The sequence below is a fragment of the Gavia stellata genome, chromosome 1, assembly GCF_030936135.1.
Source record: "Gavia stellata isolate bGavSte3 chromosome 1, bGavSte3.hap2, whole genome shotgun sequence".
Lineage (NCBI taxonomy): Eukaryota > Metazoa > Chordata > Aves > Gaviiformes > Gaviidae > Gavia > Gavia stellata.
In genome coordinates this window covers 130,415,759-130,439,744 of record NC_082594.1, presented here as the reverse complement: position 1 = coordinate 130,439,744, position 23,986 = coordinate 130,415,759, and the positions used below count along the sequence as shown (strand labels likewise).

Sequence of the window (23,986 nt, the reverse complement as noted above, 5' to 3'; positions counted from 1 at the left end):
TACCAGAATGGAGATGACAGTATTAAGAAAATACCTAAGTTTTATGAGAATTGGGAGATAAAGATCAGTACTGAAGACTCTCTTACTTCTCAACCATTGTGTTAAAACACATAAGATTTCAGAAAGAAGTGATTCTGTTCAATCAGAAGAGAAAGGGTCCTTTCTCAAAATTTTGCTTTTGTTTTCTCCTTGCAAAATCCATGGATATTTTTTTCCTGAATCAGCTAAGAAACCTATGGACAACATTTGCCTTCAAAGACTAATGACTGAAATATTCAGTTCAGGAAAATCTAATCTCCTGGAAGTAATTGCTGATGACCGAAACAATTTATAATGCTGTTTAATCTTCATGCAGGACTGGAGTAACTGTTGAAGAGTATGTTCTTCTGCTTGCCATGTTAGAAGTGCCTCATTCTTCTTTCGATGTTTTTATTTGTGTCTTCCTTTTTCTACTAAAATTCATTTTGTTAAGTTCTACCTATCATCCATTTGCAGGGAGAAGGAAAAATTTAGGCTAATAACATGACTGTGAATTTTTTTTATGTTTTGGTCCCTGCTTTGACTGGACCTTGGAAGGGGTACAGACCTGTTGTACCAATTTATTTTGACACACAGTAAAGATCCTTTTGGAGCATCCCATCACTAGGTTCATTGATTCTCCTTTCTACATTCAAACTAGTGTAAACATTTTTTCTCTGGTTCTTCTCATGAGCTTTGAAGAGGAGCTTCACTGAGGAAAGACTGATAACTGAGAAAGTGATCCTGCTTAATAGATACCTAGATATCCTTTTGAGACAGGATGGAGTAGATTCAGATGAGAAAGCAACAACAACAACAGCAAATGCTTTTTACGTAACTGCATGGCAATGACTCCACAGTTGGATATGAAGCAGAATTTGTCTCATGCATACTACTTGCCTCCAGAAACTGATATGGAATTATGCAAATAATACTTCTATTGAGGAAATGCCAGGCACAGTCTATGCCTCTAAGGTATATTCAGCAGCAGACTTCCCTGCTACATGGAGAAACCTTTGAGTAGCCTCCATGCTTCCCATTTACCACAGCAATAACTTTACAAGACTGACAGCAGGCAGTCAAACCAACATGGGGTCCTTAAAATGCTGGGATTTGTAGACTGAACTCAAGGTGAGTTCAGGCTGGCTGTTAGAGAAGGGAGGACACTAAGTGCTAGAACTTGGGCTCACCTCAGGCAGGAAAGAAATCCTGAGACTGACCAGCTCAGTCTTGGTATAGACAAAGCTAGACAGCCTAAAGTCAGGTACATATTCCAACAAAGACTCCCATACTTTTTATTAACACACACACCCCCCCCCCCCCACCCACCCACCCACCCCATTTAAGAGCGAAGACTTGAATGCTTGCAGCAAAAATGTGGAAACCAAGAGATGAGGCCCATCTCAGGGATGCACAAAACCCAGGGGAACTCAGTGACTATGCCACCAAGATTAGATAATATTAAAGCAACTCTTCTGAGAACAATTCCTCATATAAATGCTTCTTAATTACAGATGAAATCTGAGAAACTGTTAAATTGCGCATATTATAACACTTTAGAAAATACCAGTTCTGATGCAATTCAGCGACAACAGTAAAAGACATGAAAATAGAGAAATTAAATGATAGGTAATAAAAGATAAGGTGCATTTGCTATGGAACAATGTAAGAATACTGAAATGTAGTAATTTTAGCAGCATTATACATGAGCTGGTCAGTAACGTGAAATTACTGTTCATTAGTTTTAAAACTTTCCTGAAAGGATATGTTCAGCTAGCTTAATAATCGCCTCCAGGGAAAAAAAAAATGAGAGGAAAACAACAGAACAGCTATAGGTAATGAATTTCCTTACCAGATGGCACATGGCTACAGGCCAAAAATGACACGTGTTTTTGCCAGACTGGAACTATAGACTTTCTAAAGTACATTAAAAAGTGTGAAAAGGAAAAGAACTGTAGTCAGGGAAGGTGGAAAATGAAAGGGAAATTTTGGGTCAGCTCCTGGGGTTTGTTGAGAGCTGGCAGATGCAAAGAAATACTTTCTGGCAAGAGAGTGTCCGGAGTTGCAAAGTGTTCTCCAGCACCAGAGAATGGCAAGCCCGAAGGAGAGGCAGTCCTGTTTAGTTTGGCTTTGACTTAAGAGTAGTCTCCTGTTAAACTTAAGAAAGAATATTTTACATTATAAATGCTGTTCAGCCATACTGTTAAGAGTGGTTGTGGCTCCTGTGCAAAAATGCAAGGTTTAAACTAAAGTCAGACTTGCTGTACAACAATGACAAGTACAAGGTGACTGCAGTGCAGTTAAAAGAATATGAACTGTATGATTCTACCTAAAATAAGGTGATTGCTTGAGACATGAAGACAGGAAAAGGAGTATTTGAACAGGACAGAGCAACAGAAAGCTTAGGAAAATATCAAGTGCTTAGCCATAAATAATTTGGCATTTCATATAGTGTCCATTTTTAGGGAAACAAAGTCAGCATAAGACAGAAAAAAAAAAATCAGCTCTTCATTTTGTTAAAGCCAGTGATAATTTTCAGTCCCCATGTGGTACAAACACTACGAATATAGATTAAATAGATGAAACACTTGAGTTAAAAAGAGCATTATTATGTACGTACATGATGTACATTACCTGGTAAAAACATACAGCAGCAGTATTTTTAGAGCAGGTAAGTACAAGATTTACCATAACATAAAGTCTTAAAAACAAGCTATGTCTGAAATCTGTACTGTATGCTACTTTTAAAGCAAAAACATGGAGAGTTGGCTCCCAAAAACTCAGTTAGATTTTTGTCACTACCTTAAGTAGGATCAAGATTTCACTCAAAAAAATCTTGGGCTTAGCGACCATGAAATGATAGAATTCTCAATTTTTAGCCAAGTAAGGAGGGGGGTCAGCAAAACTGCTACCATGGACTTCTGGAGGGCAGACTTTGGCCTGTTCAGGACACTGGTTGAGAGGGTCCCTTGGGAGACGGTCCTAAAGGGCAAAGGGGCCCAGGAAGGCTGGACCTTCTTCAAGAAGGAAATCTTGAAGGCGCAGGAGCAGGCAGTCCCCATGTGCCGTAAGAAGAGCCGGCGGGGAAGACGACCGGCCTGGCTGAACGGGGAGCTTTTGCTGAGACTCGGAGAAAAAAAGAGAATTTATCACCTCTGGAAGAAGGGGCAGGCAAGTGAAGAAGAATACAAGGAGCTTGTTAGGTCATGCAGAGAGGGAATTAGGAAGGCAAAAGCCCAGCTAGAGCTCAACCTGGCCACGGTTGTGAGGGACAACAAAAAATGCTTCTATAAATACATTAACAACAAAAAGAGAGCCAAGGAGGATCTCCATCCTCTACTGGATGCGGCGGGGAACATTGTCACGAAGGATGAGGAAAAGGCTGAGGTACTTAATGCCTTCTTTGCCTCAGTCTTTAATAGCCAGACCAGGTATCCTCAGGGTATCCATCTCCCTGAGCTGGAAGACAGGGATGGAGAGCAAAATAGGCTCCCCATGATCCAGGAGGAAGCAGTTAACAAGCTGCTATGCCACCTGGACACTCACAAGTCTATGGGGCCTGATGGCATCCACCCAAGGGTGCTGAGGGAGCTGGTGGAGGAGCTTGCCAAGCCGCTCTCCATAATTTATCAGCAGTCCTGGTTAACGGGGGAGGTCCCGGATGACTGGAGGCTTGCCAACGTGACGCCCATCTACAAGAAGGGCCAGAAGGAGGATCCAGGGATCTACAGGTCTGTCAGCCTGACCTTGGTGCCGGGGAAGGTTATGGAGAGGTTCATCCTGAGGGTGCTCACAGGGCATGTGCAGGACAACCAAGGGATCAGGCCCAGCCAGCACGGGTTCATGAAAGGCAGGTCCTGCTTGACCAACCTGATCTCCTTCTATGACCAGGTGACCTGTCTAGTGGATGAGGGGAAGGCTGTTGATGTTATCTACCTGGACTTCAGCAAAGCCTTTGACACTGTTCCCCACAGTATTCTCGTGGAGAAGCTGGCGACTCGTGGCTTAGACAGGTACACTCTTCGCTGGGTAAAAAAACTGGCTGGATGGCCGAGCCCAGAGAGTTGTGGTGAATGGAGTGAAATCCAGTTGGCGGCCGGTCACAAGCGGAGTCCCCCAGGGCTCAGTTTTGGGGCCGGTCTTGTTTAATATCTTTATTGATGATCTGGATGAGGGGATAGAGTGCACCTTCAGCAAGTTTGCAGATGACACCAAGTTGGGCGGGAGCGTTGATCTGCTGGAGGGTCGGAAGGCTCTGCAGAGGGATCTGGACAGGCTGGATCGTTGGACCCAGGCCAATTGGATGAAGTTCAATAAGGCCAAGTGCCGGGTTCTACACTTCGGCCACAACAATCCCAGGCAACGCTACACGCTTGGGGAAGAGTGGCTGGAAAGCTCCCCCGCAGAAAAGGACCTGGGGGTGTTGATTGACAGCCGGCTGAATATGAGCCAGCAGTGTGCCCAGGTGGCCAAGAAGGCCAACGGCATCCTGGCCTCTATCAGAAATAGTGTGGCCAGCACCAGGGAGGTGATTGTGCCCCTGTACTCAGTGCTGGTGAGGCCGCACCTCGAATACTGTGTTCAGTTTTGGGCCCCTCACTACAAGAAGGACATTGAGGTGCTGGAGCGCGTCCAGAGAAGGGCGACGAAGCTGGTGAGGGGTCTGGAGCACAAGTCTGATGAGGAGTGGCTGAGGGAACTGGGGTTGTTCAGTCTGGAGAAGAGGAGGCTGAGGGGAGACCTCATCGCTCTCTAAAACTGCCTGAAAGGGGGTTGTGGGGAGGTGTTGGTCTCTTCTCCCAAGTGACAGGACAAGAGGAAATGGCCTCAAGTTGCGCCAGGGGAGGTTCAGGCTAGACATTAGGAAAAAGTTCTTTACTGAGAGAGTGGTAACACAGTGGAATAGGCTGCCCAGGGAGGTGGTGGAGTCACCCTCTCTGGAGGTATTCAAGGAGCGTGTGGATGTGGCATTGTGGGACGTGGCTTGATGGGCATGGTGCTGTGTGGTGTGGGTGGGTTGTTTTGGTGGTTTTTTTTGTTTTGTTTTGGGTTTTTTTTGGTTTTTTTGTTTTCTTTTTTTTTTCTTTTTTGTAATGGTTGGACTTGATGATCTTACAGGTCTTTTCCAACCTTAGTGATTCTGTGATTCTGTGATTCTGTGATTCAAAAGGTTTAAAATGGAATGTCTCTAAAACTATATTTACACAGCTTGATACTAATTTTATTCAAGTATATGAGCACAGACACAGCAAAGCAATTTGATTTAGAAATTATTTTATAAGAGTAAAATTCTGAAGGACTTACTGCAATTTCAGTATTTACTTCATGTTTGCTGAACCTGTAAACAACCACATATGCAGAAACTCCTGCCACACAGAAAATTCGGCTTTCAGGACACCAGTACATCATCTGAACAGCAAAAGGATCTTCTTCCACAATCTCAGCTGTTGCTTTTCCTTCTCCCAGTTTCTGTTTTTCAAAGACCTTTGATGTTTTTAATTTGTACAACATCTGTAGAGTAACTGGAAGATATTAAAACATACAAAAAGTACTGACTAATATGAAGCAAACCGGTTATAAAGTTCCTTGGTTCCCATTTTCTTTTCAGTTGTGGCATAACAAAGAACCTTATGAAGGCCTAAGAGGAGAAGACAATGGGTATTATACAATACAGATATTATTTTGGTAACAGTACTGGTAGGATATGTATTTAGTATTTCCAAAACGGATATTTGTCTGTGAAATGCTTCTTAGTACTTTCTGGGACAGGACGTCAATGGTGTATGTTAACCCTTAGGTCCATAATTAGGCTTATACGCAATATTATAGAGAGGTTCTGATAATGCTGCTATTTTCCTGATGAGATGTGAAACTAAGATTTCATTTGCCTGAGGTTATTGTCTTGCTAGAATGTAAAGACTGTATGGCACTTCAAGAGAAAACATTAGGAAAGTATTCTGGTGGCCTGGGCAACACAAAGACTTTGTGAATGAACAGGAGTTCTAAAATGTTTTGAATTTCTTGACTTATATCTGTAATATACCTGTATATAAAACCTAAATATCCAGAATCTTTTGTCAAGACTAGAACTCCACTGCAGTGAATTCTGGAGGTAAAGGAGGGATTATAATTAACCCCATTTTGTTTTATTGACATTCCTCCCTGTTTTTTACTACTTTTACATTAATTTATCTGTGGCATTAATTAATAACTGCATAAGGTCAGAAAAAGTCAGTCAGGCCCAGCATCTATAAAGGTGTGTATACACATAAAGGCAAAGCTGTTACAAATGTTAGTGTAATTGTGGTAGATCAGTCTAGCTAGCTTGTGTAACAAGAGCAACAAAAAGATAGAAGAAGAGTGTTTTAGTTGTGTAACCGGATGACGAACACAGCAAAATTACATTTCCATTTTGCAGTGCAGACATATTCCAGGAGTTTTAGCATATAATATTTCTTATATTTTTAAAAGTTTTAGCATCTAAAATGCTACCAAATTCTCACAAATTACAGCAAGTGCTTCTGTAATGAATACATAATTCTTCCTGCCTTCTGTGGCGGTGGAAGAGGCCTCAGGATGCCCTTAGTCCCAGTGGCAAATCTAGAGTGGCGCTTGAAATCAGACATCATGGGCCCATGCATACTGGGATTGGAAGAATTACAGAATCACAGGGCACAAGTACAAGGCAAGACTCTCTGTGCTTCTGTGAATTACTAGGTATCATCTGCGCAAGGGCAAAAAAGAAACAGCAATGGCTTTTGAGCAAAGATACGTGTGGAAAACTGCCTCAGTGGCTCAGCAATTCCCTGTCTCCCACAAATCTGTGCTTTCAGATACAAAATTACACAATTAAAATATGTCTAAAAGCAAAGTATTTTGTGCCTTCAAATACCAATAGGATATTATGTTTGCTGTGAAATCTCAAGTGAAATTTGAACTCTATTAAAAAAGTTAAGACCTTGTAAATAATAAAACTTTGTAATAAATAAAACCTTGTAAATAAAAAGTACCAAGTACAGTACCAGTAATGCAGTACATGCCCTGAAAAGCAGGAGTATGACCAGAACATCAGAGATGCGATGAAAGTACAATTACTGTTGAAGGGACTGTGAATATTCATGATTATCTAAGCTTTTACCTCCAAGAAAAATTCCTGTTGCAGCATGTACATACTGATTAGTGGGTTATGTTTATATTTTTTCTTTTCCCCATTCCTTCCAGAATTACAGAAGAAATGACTAGCACACTGATTCTGTGCAGTGTATACACTAAATTCTTCGGGATCTTGCAACAGTCTCTATTGTTTCACCCTGATTTTAATGCTTGTGTTTACACGTTCTTGTCAAGAGCGTAAGTATGTAATGAAATATGCACAAGACAAGGTCTAATGCCTCACACTATTTCTCTAAATAAAAGTCCTTATTAAAGTTCATATTAAAGCACTCTCAAACTTCTGTCTTTGCAGATCAACTCCTGTTGATCTCATTAGAACTTTTTTCTTTTTGGTGTTCACCATAACTTGAAAACGCTGGAAGATGTAAAGTCTAAGCAGCATGTATCTGTTTTTCCTCCATTTTCAAATAGACAAATTACACAATAAAAAACCAATTCCTAGTCATGTTCAGTTGACATGCCTATGCAAAATCCCTTTGTGAAACGAGGCTTTGGAAATCCTCATTTTCTCCTTGTCCATCCTGATGAGTGAAAATATGTGCTATTAGGCAAAAAGAGAACTACCTGACGAAGTCATCAGGTTTAGCTGACATTAGTTTAAGCATCTCATACTCGGTGTTCTTGGGGACCATTACAGGCTGGTTATTAGGGTCAAATTAAATCTCTTTATGTCTAACTTTTCATACAGAAGTTTCTTTCACACTCTCTTTTCTTTAAGAGACAGATAACTCATAGAAGAGATATTCTACCCAGACATCCCTGTCCCATAGAACAGACAGAATACAAGGCAACTCTACCGCAACTTTTGGGAAGCACAGTCACATTAATTGAACCAGAATATTTTAGCTTTCAACCAAAATGTATGTATATTTTTAATAAATATATTTTACTAATAAGCACCATATGTATTTTCTGTAAGGGAAAATGCTGGGTTTTGATATGTGTAGTTATAGCTAGAATGTATGGAACAAGTGTTTTCTGAAGCTTTTTCCTGCTAGGATGAATAGAAATGCTTCCCAATTATTTCCTGGAACTTGAGACTGGACAAGAAAAGATTTAGGTCTTCTCCACCCTTGCCAGATGAGACATGTCTTAAGATGTATTATTGTATTTTAATGTTTTATTTTTACTTGGCTGTAAAAAAGACTATATTGTACTCAGAATAGAAGAGACATGACAACCTGAACTGAATATTAGATCTAATTGAGCCCACTCTTTAATACACACAACGAGATTATGCCCTAGGGATTTTTTACCAACACTTCATCCTTCCCAGGTTTTGGTATATTGGAGCTGGAGCTTTTATTCCTCTTACAGACTTTCACTTTTTTCTCTCTAATATATCTCATTAGCAGTATTTTTTTTTCCTAATTTAATAAAAATTTGCTTAATTTCACCTCATTATTTCTAATTATATCATCCCAGGTATTACCACTCATGCTATTAAATATCATGTTTTATATATATGTGTGTGTGTGTGATTTGTCAGCATTATATAAAAGTGAACTTTAGAAACTTACTGGCAGAAGCATCCCAAAACTTTACTGATCCATCTGCATGGCTTAAAAAAAAAAATAAAAATTAAATGTGTTAAAACAAGATGCAATTCTAAAAGATCTTCTACTTTCAGTGAGTGATAAATATATGCAGAAAAACTGTATTTTGCTCATGTGGTAACTCTCCATACCTTACGGACAATATATAATGATACATATACTAACTATTAGAAAATATTTTGTTATTAGTTTTACTAGATTAATAAAATACTTTTTCATGCATTTCCTACAGAGAACTAAGCCCCCAGTGAATTTTAAGAACACAACAGCAAGAAATTAATTCCCACACTAATGACAAGTTTAAGTTATAGCCCTTTTGGGTTTGCAGTGGGCCGGCATCAAGCCTATGCACTCTAAAAATGCCATGTATAATGGACTTTGAAAAGAGAGAGGGTAACTTCATTTTGCTTAATACCTTACAGCTGTGTTCTTTTTATTAATATAAAATCATCCCTGAAGTAAAGCTGATGAAAAGAGACATTTCTGTTTAAAATGAGAATAACCCCTTTGTCACCTTATTGGTACTATTGCACACATCACAATCTTATTTTTAAAAACAGGTGTTAAGTATCATTGATAATAACAGTTTATCAAATATATCGCTCTCAGCAGCAAAAGGGAAACACAGAGTGCATCATAGCTGAATAGCTTCTGGTTTACAGCATGGCTCCTTGAGAATCCATCAGGCATCATGGGGCTTCTACTGCACTCTGAGCCTTTCCATGCCTTTTTGCTATGGGGCTGTCTCTCCACTCACAAGGTGAAATTAACCCCTGTGCACCACACCCTCTTTAATGCTGGGGTCTTAAAATGAATTCCCAAACTGTCCCCAGATACAAAGTCCCCAGAAGGCCAAAGGACAACAGCTATAGAAGAACAGCTGCTCCCCTTTTTAAAGCTATTCTCTGTGCCCTTCAAGGCCAAAATATTCTCTTGCAATGGATTCTCCTTTCCAAAGACCCCGCCTTCACAAGTATATAGACTTGCTGTCTAACACTGGGGCCTCAAATGGTAATTCTTAGTGGTAGTTCATCCCCGAGTACAAAGTTCTGTTTCCTACAGCAAACGGGAATTTCCATGGTGACTCTGCACAAGGGAAAAAACTACGTACCTCAAATGAAGAGGCCAGGATATGCATACTCTGTGAAGGGTCAACTCTTACTTATAGCTAACCCACAATCAAAAGCTGTAGACACTAACATTTTAAAAGTACCAATCCTCAGTTTCATTCTCACCCTGTAATAATGATTTCGGGATATGTCTGAGCTCCAAGGTTCCATGCTCCACCACTGATAGGCCACTCCTAAACAAACAACAAGAGTACAGAGATCACAACTGATTCTGATGAATCTTGCTTGGTTAATTTTTAAACTCAGGAGCAGACAACATATTTGTCCAAAAAGCAATACAGGTCATAAAAGGAACAAAAATGTGTAGCATTCAAGGCTTTTAAAGCTTAGTAACATTTTTATATTATCAGTTAAGGCTTTTGAATCTTAATAACATTTTTATGTTATCAATTAAAGTTCTATGTTTTTAAAATATTTCTGCAGAGCTAACACTCAACAATCCAAAATAGGAACTAGAGGAAGGAGTAACGAACAGTTCTGCTACTCTTTTCAGATTGCTTGACTCTTGGGAATTTCTACAGGACACTGAATTGACTGAGAATCTATTTTGAGGCATAAAGACTGCTGAAGAAGCTGGCCCAGAAACAAATATCTGAGCATGATGCCACGAGATATGAGATCAGGGAATGCAACTTTTACAGAACATACAGAGGATGACATATGTGCAGAGTGGGTGAGGATGTGTGCAGAGTATGAGTGGGTGGAAAAAAACTGCGAGCACAAACTGGTTATGTGGATACGTGGAGTGGATGCTTGTGGGTACAGAAATGGGTGGGTGGCAAATGAGTGGCCACCTACATTCAGAGCGTGTATTTGTATGTGCACAAATAAAGCAATGGGACAAGAAAGTCTGCAAAGAATACAGGTAGGTGGTGAAAAGTTTGGGAAACTGTATATGAGGTAAGGCTAGATAAGCAGACAAATTCAAATAAGAGGAAACAAAAATAGTTTCTGAAGTACTTTGCTGAATCAAGATCCAAAAGAAGTAGATAGGGCCCAGTTTCTCAGTTCATGGAAAACAAGGCAACTCCAAGAAGAATACTTCTGTCAATATGAATAGAAAACTGGTGATGTCTGATTTGTTTACCCAATATTTTTTCTAATCTATTTATTATCATGGATTAGTTCGAGTCAAAACATAAACCAGATTAATGTTTGAAATTTATAAAATAATTGCATTTCCTCTTTTTATTTCTGCAGCTTGTCCTATTTCTAAAAGCATTACGTTAAAACTTTGGTAGCTCAGTAAAATAATTATTAATATCCCTATTTAATAAAAAATCTCACAAATGTGTTGTCAACCATCAACTTTCACTGAGACTCTTCTGCTAACTTCTTTCAGTTATAAAGTTCTCATTTTTTTCTTTGATAGAGATAACTTATCCATACAAATGTGAATTGTACACCAATGGCTTTCCTTTAACTCAGTCCGATCTGGCATAACTCCCGCAGCCTAATGATTAAGTCCTATATAATGATCATTAATGGTTGTGCTTAAGTGATGGTGCTTCTGAGGGAATACCAGGCCGTAAGCATGCTGCTAAGCTGCTGGTTGGACCAACTTGAAAGTGATTATTAAAGAAGTAAAATGAAAATATTTTGATAAGATGTTATAAAAACATAGCTTGTACATCTATTTTCTTTGTTTAAAAACATACTGGTTCTGTTTACCTTATTGCTGTATCCTTGCTTTTTATGTTTTGCTCCTACAGAATAGAGTACAGGAATCAAATCTGGAGGACAGTCCGCAAAATATTCTGTGCAGGTAACAGGTGACTCATGAATGTCAATAGGATATGGATTTTCAAAGATTGGAAAACTAGTTAAGGAAGACAATTTATTAGAAGCACTGTGAAACACTGAGCCATAGAAGAAAACATATTCTTATACTAAAGCGTATAATAGAATCTAAGTAAAATCATTACTAATAAAGTACATTTTCCCTTATTTATTCAAACATACGTATTGTTTTTAATGTCAATAATAATGTGTAGTTACTCAAATAAAGATACAAAAATTCCACTGCTGTGACAAGAATCCTCTTGTAACATAAATAGCCATTCATGTGAATAATTCCTAAGGCTAATAGGACTACCTGTGTGAATGAGGATTAGGAACTAATTTTTCCCAACACCTCAAAATCTTATTTATACAGAAGTGACACATTTTCTAGAAGCTTCAGGTTCACGGATATGATATATACTGTGACCTAAGAACTAGTCATACAACTGTGGATTTTTTATTGAGCAGCTTAGCTTATTGGGTTGGTAGACTACTGATTCTACAATGAACAACTGCAATAACAGATGAAGTAGATTTCAGTTTGTTTCTCACTTCCATCAGTTTGGACGGTCTGGTAAGAAGGGAGGCCTCAATTCTGGCATATTACACAATGTTATTCACAATTCAAAACCACAGGAAATTTGGTTCTGATTTCAGTTACGTCCATTTTATATTGCTGAGAGGATTTATTCTCGAAAGTAAGTGAGATCAGAATATGATTATTTAAAATATTTCAAGACATTAAGGGCAAAATCTGTTCCTAGTTATACCAGTGTGACCGTGGATGTACATTACTTGTAGTGTTGGAGGCAGAAAAAAACAAATAAGAATTGGATTCTGCATTACATGATGTATAGCTCCTCTTTGACACGAGCATTGATTCTGATGTGGAAGAACTATTTGTCATTTAAACCAGCAAGTGAATCATGAAATAATCCCGTCAATCCACTGTAAATCAATGCCATTATTTATTAAGATACTTAAGTAAATACTTAAGTGGTAGTCCCTGTGGAGTCTAGTCAAGTTAGGCATGCATATAAGTAGTAGTTGAATCTGGTTTCCAAAACACACGTTCAGGTCATAATTCAGCATATGACCAAGTATTACTTAACATCGACATTGAGTGAATGTTTGAGGGCTATGCTGAAGGGACTGCAGATTTAGATTTATTCCCGAACTTAAGAACAAATATTATAGTAAGTTCCTGTTGATAAGCTGATCTTAGCTCTTAAGGTGGAGGTAAACACATAGAGTGAATTATTACCAAGAGTTAATGATTTTGGATAGTAAAAAGACATTGCATGATAACATTTGGATTTTTATCATCATTTGCTGGACAGTTAAGATACATGAATAACTTCATGTGAGATTTCATACTTACTTGCTTTGTGTCAGGTCAACAACAATGAGATCTTTTTCCAAAAGCACAACCACAGCATAGGGTTCTTGAAATTCTGTAAGCAAGGAATCAAGTATAAAAGACGTGGAGTTCTCCTATTAGTCAGTTTAAATAAGCAAGTCATATTTATGTTCTCTAAACATTCACAGTGTCTTAAACAAAAGTTTTAAGGTACAAATCCTAGACATATCCACAAACTACACATATCTGCAAACTAGGGCCAGACAGGAACTGAGAAATGACTTTTGGGCAGTATTGCTGATCAACATACAGAGCAGAAATAGAATTGGCGTATTATAGCATGCCAGCATGATGCTATATTGAAAGTAAAGATATAGAATATGAATAAGTTGTGTGTATCACGGCATTGCTGAATCCAATTATTATACAGAAAATGTATTTTTGCTGTCCAGTAGTAATACTTCTACTGTGTACAACTGTTCCTCAAAAACAGATCGTGAACAGCTGGTCCGGTCCACTTGATGATACATAATGCCCTCATTTCCAAGCAATTCCAAAGGAATATTCTAAAGGAATCCTGTAAGTCTGCTATGTTCAGTTCAGAGACTGACAGGCTCCTTCCTCCTGTACGCTCTTTAGGAGATTATATCGTTTGTATTTTTATTTAATGCTTTTTTCGTTTATCAAAAATAAACAATTAAAAAGACAAATAAATGCTTCCCTTGATGCATAGGGTGCATTAGTTCATATAGGATAAAAGTTATTTTAAAAAATATACATGTGAAATTACGACTTTCTCTTCAACAGCAGCAATCATTCCAGCATGTGCAAGCTCCGAGTGTGCTCTCCAGATGGCAGATGACAAAAGGCTGAGTAAATTATCAGCAACCAATTTACCTTCCTTTCAGGCCAGCTATGAATGCATATTATTTGTGGCCTGTTTTTATACAAGGCTGTGAATAACACAGGTTAAACCAAAATTTTAAATATCAGTGTGTGAGCAGGGGAAGTGGCTACAAAATCTTAGTACTGGCAAGTGTCACTGTATTTGACACAGTTAAATGAAAGCCCAAACTAACTTTGATTACTGAAAACTAATTTTTTGCATGACATTGAAGCAAATATACACTTTATCTTTACTAAGTGTTTTTAATATGTATTCGATTTAGATTTATTTTAGTTTTCTGCTTGAGGGCTTAAAATGCTAAACTTAGTTTCTTTTTGACTTATAGCTTTTCTTAATTTACTTTCCGGAGTTTTCTGTGAATGTACTTCAGAATTTGGCAGCCCCACAATCTGCAGCAAAACACTTCTAACAGTTCAATTCAGGCTAAAGTGTAAGAACTTTTTTTGCAGCTGATAGTTTAATCTTCAATAATTTAGCAATCTGTAGATTTTCAGCCTCATGAAAAATGTCAGAAATATAAGCACATATGTTTGATTAATAGCAATATTTCCTCGCACTAGCCCATGTGATTCAAGCTTATATCTGGAGATTTAGGCATGCTTTATTTTCCACTCAATACTTGCTTCCTATATTGAGAATGCAAACAAGCTCCAGATACTTTCAGTGATGTGGTTTTCTTGAGATGGAGACAACTGTGAGAATGGAAGTCCCTGGAATGGAATTAAGGTATGAGAGGAGATGACTTCATTTGTATTTGCCATAACTGTGTTTTGTTTAATAAACTCACCATTTGGATATGGGGTTTCACAAAGAGTTAAAAAATCAACTATAGGGTGATCCATTTCAAGAACTGTAATTGCTTTCCCATGCATGATTGTTAAACTTGGTCTTCGACAAGCCTTATCATATGACAATCCACCAGAAAATATCACAAATGGTTCACTGCATTAAAAAAAACAATATAGTAATCATAAGCTTACATAGTACATCCAAGTTTACATTATAGGTTTAGTACCTTTAAATAATAATAAACAGCTTTGCAAAAAGAAAGCGGGGAAGATTCTAAAAGGACTTTAACTCATGAATGTAACATTGAGTTAATTACAGAATTAAAAATATACCTGTTTTTACAGGTCTTGTACTCTACTTTGAGAATTGGTTTACAAGATTCAGGTTTTTTCCCATCTCTTTGAATTTTTCCTAAGGAAAGAAAGAAGATGAAAACTGTGTTAAAACATCATGATAATAGAACTACCAAACTAAAACATATGCATTGAAGCAACTGTTTAAGCAGTAAGAAAATGGAACTTTAAAGCTACAGAAGATTATGAGGATTAGCTCCTATTTCCGTAAAATGCGCATTTGTCTAAATGGATTACATTTATTATGGCTTTATGTTTTTACTGCCACATATATCTAAAGGACCACAGACCACACTTCAAAGACATCTAAAAACCATGCAGATTACTGAGAAGGATGACACTCAACTAATAATTAATGAATTTGACCAAATGTATACCTTTTTTCTGAACATTTTATGACCACAAACAGCTTAATTTTTTCCTAAGTCCTTCTTAGATTGACTCAATTATTTTTGTTGACAAAATGTTACATGCTCAGGAGTGTATCTAGTTGAGTGATAAAATTATATGATGCATACAATTGAAATTCATGGGTTCTTGGTTAATTATGGCTCAGTACTTTCTTCCAGTCAGAGAAAAGTCATTTGCAAACCAAAGAAATAACAATTTTGGTTTTGTTACTTTGGAAAACTTATGCTTGCTTTTGACAACAACGTGACTGGAGGATACAGTGTAGATGGAGCCAGACTGTTCTCAGAGGCGCACAGTGACATGACGGAAGGCAAGGGACTCAAGTTGTGACATAGGAAATTCTGGTTAGATATTAGCAAAAAAATTTGTACCATGAAGGTCATTAAATACTGGAAGACGTTACCCAGAGAAGTTGGGTAATTTGTTGTTGGAAGTGTTCAAGTGTCCACTGTCAACTGGACGCTGCCCTGAGCTAACTGATCTAATCAGGCCTGTTTTGAGCTGGGGGTTCGACTAGATGACTTCTGAGAGGTTCCTTCTGACATGAAGTACAATTCTATGACTAAAAATGATAAAATAAAAGGAATTAGGAAATTAAAAAAAATGCTGAAACTTTTCTGGGCTACATAGATCTTGCCTTCCCCTTCTTTCTCCCTTTCCACCCAGTCAGGCTTCTTGTTAATGTATTGATTTGCAATAGAGTTAATATCTTTTAACTTCATTTATAGTGAGCAATGGCATATAAAGTCCCAGCCGTAAAAGATACAGCCATTTCTTAATATGGCTCCTTTAAATTCTTCATTGCATTGACTTGGGAAGCCTTATACAATCTCTATAGCAAGCAACACAGTGCCTTGTACAAAATGTATCACTTCTTGTGAAAATTGCACATATGAGCACGTAAGTACAAAACGTAAAAGAAAGGAATGTGAAAATCCCATAGCCTGAGGGTGTCAAAGACCAGCAATAGACTATTAAGATGAATTGGATAAAAGAAGACATTAGAGCACTATTAACCAGTAAGAGGTATTTATAACACCAATTAAAAAAAAAGTTTGATCAAAGTTGCTCTCTGATTTTTACAATATTTTGCAGCTACTTTGCAGATTAAAATATTTATGCAAGAAGCAACTCTGGATCTGGGCTACAATAAAAAATGAAATAAACGTAGATATTAGCAAACAGTATGGAGAACATTGTATTGCTTCTTAGTTATAATTTTAACTATCAAAATTACCATGTGGAATTGTGGTCTGGAATGGTCTGTTAGGACTTTTCAGATTCCATAGGGTCAAGCTGCCATCAGAGTGACTGCACATGAACTGTTTCCCTTCATGATGCCAAGCAACAGAATGAATAGCCTACAGAAATGAAAGAAGAACTTGAGACAGAAAAGGAATACTGTGTTTACACTAACAATATTTTAAGGTATGACTTCGAATTATATTAATCTATGGTATATCAACAGTTGGATGGTTCTTGTTTGTCTAAAGTCCATTACCAGCACTTTTTAGTAACCAATGGCTGTAATCTACTGCTAGTCGAGCAAAACAATTCCTTATAAATGCTAACATAACAGAAGAATGCAAGAAAGCCTGTACTGAATCAGACCAAAATTGAAGGAACAAGGTATTAAGGTAAAAGTATAAGAACAAGGGACATACAGTGCAATCGCGGTATGTCTGATAGCTCTCCTTGGAAGTATTTCATCTGGCAAACATACAGGGAATTCTGGGTGACAAGTTTTACAGGTAACATACAACACATGCAGTCTTCCCCAGAGGACTATTTAGGAAAAGTAGAACTAGTACTCTGTTCTTGAATAATTTCCCCCCCCCCCCCTTAAGTTTCAGAGCAAGTACACAGAAATTTGGTTTAATATAAAACCAAAACCACTAAAGAGACCAGGGTTGTTTCTTTGATATAGAAAATTACCAAAACAATGATGTAAGATACTTTTGGAACAGATAGTGCTTCAGAGAAGAGGAATATCGCACTCCTATGTACACAATGCAAATACCACGTGATGAATGTTATGTATGCCAAAAAGCAAAACTTCAAAAATTAATAGACTATTCTTAGTATTTCATGCATAATTAGTGGAACTGACTGAAAATATCCATAATGACATCAAACTAGCTGAAAGGATAATGGTGTAAGTCCTTCATTTTCACTGGTATGTGCTGGGAACTAACAAAAGCCATTTTCTGACAAAACAAAGTATTGATTCATTGTATACCACAGTTTCCCACACACTCCCCTCAGAACCACAAACTCACAGAATTTTCCCTTGAATCCATTTCCCTTCCAGAAATGTTAGCTGCCAAATAGCAAAAAACACAATATGTTTTTATGTAAATGTAAATAAGAAAGACCTATTTTTGAATGCGGTTTAACAAATTTCCATTTTTGCAACCCAGGAAATGCTAAGGCCTTGCATGCACTTACAGTTGCATATGGCCATTTACCTGTTCAAATCACTTTAAAATCATGCCTGGGTTTTCGTAAGTCAGCATTGGAGTTGTTCATATCAATTTTGCTTAAGCTGACAAGAAACAAACCTAAGTGCTACTGGTCACCATTCAAAGCTCTCTGTTGGTCTTCCTCTTTTAATAAGTATATTGATTGTCACGGTTGGTAATGACTCATGGTCTGGAGGGAGTATCAGAAGAAACCAATGAAAAGGTTGTGACCCTTTCCCAAAACTTTACTCAGCTCCTGAGGCTGGACAGCATAGCCAGAAATGAACCTTTGCGTTAAGATTGACCCAGATGTTTTAACAGGAATCTGGCATGCCTTGTATGTGAATGCTTTGCTAACACACTAGTAAGCTGGTCATGCCAATAAAGACTCAAACAACGGAGCTGAACAAAGTCAACTCTAGATATTTATCTTTGAGTGACATAATGGGTGTCACTAAAACTTTTACCTACCAGAGGGGGGCTGGCACACAATTCCCCTTAAAGACCCAGAAGATACCAAACTATAACTGAAGCAAAAGACAACACAGAGAGACGGTTCATACAGACAGAGTCCAATGTCATTGCCCTCAGGTAGTAAGGACCTTGGATCTATGGGGAGCACTGCTTCACTTACATTGAAGGCATGTCTATCTTCGTGCAAATTAATTCTGACATGAGCTCATTCATGCTTGCTATCATGCCAAATTTGAATCTGCTTTTCATGTGTTATCACACATAGAAACATTTCACGTGGTTACAGTCGCTAACTGTGTCTGAGCAGGAGCTAGTAACTAGCAGCTGAAAATTGTACCAAGCTGCTTGTTAAACTGCCTCTCAGCTGCTAGGTGCCACCTGCCAGCATAAACCTCCTGTTGAGCGGAGCTGAGGTGGAATGCTCGTGTCACAGACAGCTAGGACAGCAGCAACTCAAACTCACCTGTTAGATTTTGCCCCAAAACAGGCAAGAAATACTTAGAATTGCTTTTGGAGGTCACAGCTGGGAGTCACAACTAATACTGAAAGGTGGTACTGAATAAGTCCATAATTTTCTCTCTGCTAAAATATGTCTAGCATTCTGATCCACTTTGTTAGCATCCACGCAAAAAAGGAGCAGTTATTTGCGTAGAACAGGAGTTCATCACGGTGGGTGACTCATGTGAATTTTCACACAGTGCATGCACATAAAGCATATCACTCCAGATTGGGTATGTTTCTTCTTCTGCAATACCCAGAGTGGTTACATACATATTCCATCTTCTCTCATACTCAGCATGTACTAAAATTAAGCATGCCCAACACCATTTCAGTTCCTTCCCAACCACAAACCTCCTCCACTGCGAAGAAATCATGAGGACTCTAGGACCACTTTTAACCATATTTTGAACAAGCACCATACTCATCTCATCCTATTGTTTGAATCTTAAGAATCCTTTGAGTTAGTAATACTGCAGGACCATTACTGCAAAGGCCACATCCGATTTGTTACTTCCATAATGGCATAGTGCTTGATAAAGGTAGGGAGGTGTCATTTGGCAAATGTCTCTGTGAACTCTGCAGCTTCATTTTGGAGATGTCTTCTAATGAAAGACGATGACTGTGCTTCAGGAAGCTCTGAATGTGCGTCGACACAACCTGTCAAACTTTTAAACAGTCTGTGTATGAAGATGGCTGGTTTTTTGGGTCTGCCAACTATCAATAATAACTTGAGAATCCTTTGAAGGATCTGTCTTGTTTATGTGCTCTCTTTTTGCACCAATTAATGGAAATAAACTTTAGAAGGAATTTATAAAAGGGCTTGCAAGGAAAGCCTGTTATAGAGGGCATCATATAGGAGCATTGATTGAAAGGGCCTGAATATCTCATACATATCATCACTGAGAAGATGACAATCATCATCATACAAAGAAACAAGTTTGCAGCTGACATCTTCAAGAGCAGACAAAAGATTCTTTAGCAGCAGGTTCAAGCTCCTGGCTTGTGAAACACCTGGTCCCAGAGTGAAGATTTTAGTCTCTTGAGAAGCTTTGACACAGTAGAGAAGACAATATAGAAACTCCTTGTATCAGGAGTTGATGAACTGTAGCAGCTTCTAACCGGTCATCAGCGGCGCTAAAAGAGAGACAGGACTACTTTTAGCTCCAGTGAGTAAACCATAAGTATCAGGGAGAAGCTTTAAAAGGAAGATACAGGCTTACAAGAACACCAAGGAGAGAAATTCTAGATAGTGCAACTTGTACAGACTTTTCCATCCTTGGTGAGAAGCTCTCTCATTTGAAATGAGCAGACATGTTTATGAAAGGTTCCCAGTCTTCAAGACATGAAGTATAGCATGACAAAGATGGAGTAAGGAATGCAGCTGTAAATGCTACAATTGCAGGTCTGTGAACATGAGGCAGACTCTTCAGCTCCACCACTTACAAGCTATTGGGTTATCTCAGGGAGCTATTTATTCTAGGAGCAATGTGTTCATGACATTAATCTGGATGGCAAGGAAAATGAAAGGGCATACTTCTTGGACAGATCCTGCTAATACTGTAGTAAAGAACTCACCTCCCTGTCATAAGATTACCCATATTCTGAGGAGATGTCTGCAACATATGTCTCGTATCCATGCCTGCAAGTCTCGTGTAATGTGAAGCATCACGCTGGCATGACAATGCCATGCAGCCTAGAAAGCACAGGCAAGATTTCACAGTGGTGACGTCCGAGTGGACTGAGAACTGTTGTCTCTTGATGATTCTTTTGTTAGCCAACTGTTCAAGAGTGCAGATAAAGAGGACCTATTCCACTACTTCTAAGACCTCAATTAAAAAAACAGCACTAAACATAGTGAAAAAATTGAAGGGAAGAGACCTTTTAATAATGGTTCTCACTGACAATGAAAAGAAAGCATTTCTTGTGGCTGTATGAAAAGCAGTATCTTTACATTTATGAGATACGAAACTATTCCTCCCTATTACAATTGAACGTCAGCAGATATAGTCCCCATCTTGAACTTAAAAAGGAAGAATATTTAGATTTGTAGATAGACAACCAGTTACCAGCCTCCTTTCTTCTTCTGTACCAAAAAATGTCTGCTGTTAAATTCTTGCTCGTGTTGCTGCACAGTGACAGGTTCTACAGATCTGAATACCAACAGAGAGCCTCCTTCTCGACAGCCGGTCTGGGGAGACTAAAATCCAATGCCATCAAGGGTAACACAGGAGAAATCCAGTTGAGGCTTGATCCTGTGAAAGGATGAGTATTCAGATGGAATCTTCATTTTTGAGTGACATTACCAAGCTGAACAGGTATTTGAAGAAGATTACAGAGAGGAACGAACTTGCCTCGGTGATGAACACTCACAGTCCATCAAAGACAAGAAAATAAGCTGTTTCTCACAGTACATACCAAGTGCTAATGGAGAAGCCTGGTGCCAGGGGAATTTTTGATACTACACAGAAGTCTCTGCTCCACTGATAAGCCAGAAAAGATCGTGACATCCGACGATCCTTAAAGATGCCAGAAGAGGAAGTGGTGAGTTAGATGAGATTTCCAGTTCTTTCACCATCAAATAGGGTGTCTACATTAGTTTCAAAACTGGTACTAAAGAAAGAATAATGATAGTAAGAAAAATGAGGCTGAATTAATCTCATTCAGACCCCATTCAAAGAGGGACTTCAAAGAGGTATTCAATGAAGATACAGAACATTTACAGTAATTTATCTGAGACCTCACAGATACCCTGCAATTGCAACTGGCTGGCTCAGCGCTAGAACAACGATACCGAAAGATTGGTCAGACGTCATGGGGCACAGAGGCCTTGCATCAGTCCGGATGGGATGGTGAAGGGGAGCAGGAACGATGTTTTCTGGATGGCAATCTTAGGTGACCAATCTGTAAGAAGAGGCTTAGGTTTGAAAACTAGGGTTGGTGCCAAATACCAAGTGGCACATGCCGAACTAATAATTTGTGACTCACAAAAAGCTATATAACCCAGGATTTAAAAAGGAGCCCTTTTTAGGGGCTCCCTAGGGGAATCCTAGCAGATCTGGAACATTACCAATCTGGAGCCTGAAAGTCTGGAATAAAGTACCGTGGCTAGTCACACAACCCTTTTAAAGACAAAATAAGAATCTTGCAACTATTTCAGTAGACGATAGCAAGCCATCACAAGTTGCACAAAGTGGAGTAATGACACAGCAAGTAACCACTGAGGAAGAAAGCACATGACTGACAAAAAGGCCAAAAAACATTCCTGAGGATGGTACTGAAAAATGTGGAACAACTAAATTCTATGAGAAATTTTCAACGCCCAACTACTCTGTCTCAACAAGCAAAAAAAAAAAAGGAAACAGTATTATGAAGATCCTGTTTTCTGTAGTCTCATTCTAGGCACAAGAGAGGACAGTGAGTGGACAGACACCCCCCCAGAAGACCTGTAACAGGAAAAAGTTGCCCAGCCTTAGTAATAGAACAGATGCAATTTCACAAATGTACGCACAGGCAGACTGTCATTTAGAGACAATTTAGTGGCCATGTCTTCAGGCTTAAGTGCTGTCCTGTTTAAACTCCGAATTGCCCTGTCCTTTGGAACATTTGCTATGCAGGTGCTCCGAATCTTAACCTTGAAGCTCAGTGTAGTGTTGATGTGTCTCTAAAAACAGAAGTGCAGGATTCAGATATATTTAGATTACTTTTTAGAGTGAATATAGATGTGTGTACTACTTACATGTAATAAGGTGGCAAGACGACGAAGGAAAGAGAACTACAGGAAAGCAATTACTGCCTGGATCACTTTAAAGAAAAAGTCCTTTTCTACCTTCAGTTGTAGTTGCATTCACATTCATCCATGGCGAACGTTACAGAAGGGCTGGCAGAACAATGCATGTTCTTCCCTAGGGCTAGTACTAAAATCATAATAACTAGGAATATATCTATTTTTGAAATAGCCTGTTTATTGATACAAGAACTGCATCTGTGCTTGATACAATCTGCTTACAGACAGCAAGAGACAAATGTCTGATAAAACTATGAGAATACAATTTTGAAAACCTTTTAATCAGATCTTGAGTACTAGGCAATACCAATAGCCCTACAAAGTAGTTTGTCTTTCATTCTAGTTAATGTTCTAGTGATAGTCAGTTAAGATAATTATATAATTCCTAATGTAGGTCTATCTCAGCTCAGCTCATTACTACACTCCGTGCAGCTGAGGATCCCCACACAGAAGCTGATGAACTTGTCAGAATCAAGGGGAAGAGACTCCATGTCATAGTACGCTCACAAAAGCCTAATGCATTAGAACTAGAGGTTTCAGGTTTTGATTTCTGTTGTCAATAAGTTGTTCAAAAGCATAGCACAAACAGTATTTCCACAACAAGCAATGCCTGAAGAGAAATAGCCATCTGCTTGATAAGACGTATGACAAGCTGCTGAATAACAGTTTTTCTGAATTAATGGGGATTGCTTACCTCATCGTAGTAAGCTCTCAGATCAGCTCTTTTAGATCGTAAGTCCCAGAGTACAACAGTCCCGTTTTCATAGCCTATCAATAGCTGGGGGAGGGAAACAAACACAATTATAGTTTCAGATTCAAAAGGTATAGACACATACTGAAGAACTTCACGGTTTTAAGAGATTTTTTTAAAAAAATAAATAAGCACTATGAAAAGAAATGCCAAACTAATGTGCAAGGTTGTAGTTTCCACTACACATAATACCCTGCTTTCAAACTATCTTTCAGTATAAATTATTTCTCATTACTGAAAATTCAAGATCTGATATGGAAGAAAAAATTTGCTTTATATAGCTTTTTTTCTTTGTTTATTTTTTCTGCAAGATTATGTGCCTGGACAGTCTCCACAATTCTGTATCTGCTGAGAAAATAAGACCGTAGAATGTTCCTGTCAGCTCTTACCTTCCTTGGCCCTGGCTGGAGGGAAAATTGTTTGACACCTAAGAGATCACTTAAATAACTTCAAACTAAAGAGTCACCAGATTAAACTCTCATTCAGCTACTTACATTCCTTTAATTTCTGCTTTCTCTTGCTTTAAAACATTTTG

General features: G+C 38.4%; 1 protein-coding gene across 2 annotated transcripts in view; it reads right to left on the bottom strand.

Moving 5' to 3' along the window:
- STXBP5L (syntaxin binding protein 5L) overlaps positions 1 to 23,986 on the bottom strand; it is a 208,653-nt gene that overhangs the window by 67,414 nt on the left and 117,253 nt on the right. For both annotated transcript variants that reach the window (XM_059819981.1, XM_059819988.1), the window contains exons 7-15: positions 23,395 to 23,478; positions 16,717 to 16,840; positions 15,048 to 15,126; positions 14,714 to 14,868; positions 13,041 to 13,113; positions 11,549 to 11,696; positions 9,983 to 10,050; positions 8,712 to 8,752; positions 5,323 to 5,540 (exon numbers count right to left, since the gene is read on the bottom strand). In XM_059819981.1, the coding sequence (XP_059675964.1) occupies positions 5,323 to 5,540; positions 8,712 to 8,752; positions 9,983 to 10,050; positions 11,549 to 11,696; positions 13,041 to 13,113; positions 14,714 to 14,868; positions 15,048 to 15,126; positions 16,717 to 16,840; positions 23,395 to 23,478 (990 nt within the window). The remainder of the gene's footprint in view (positions 1 to 5,322; positions 5,541 to 8,711; positions 8,753 to 9,982; positions 10,051 to 11,548; positions 11,697 to 13,040; positions 13,114 to 14,713; positions 14,869 to 15,047; positions 15,127 to 16,716; positions 16,841 to 23,394; positions 23,479 to 23,986) is intronic.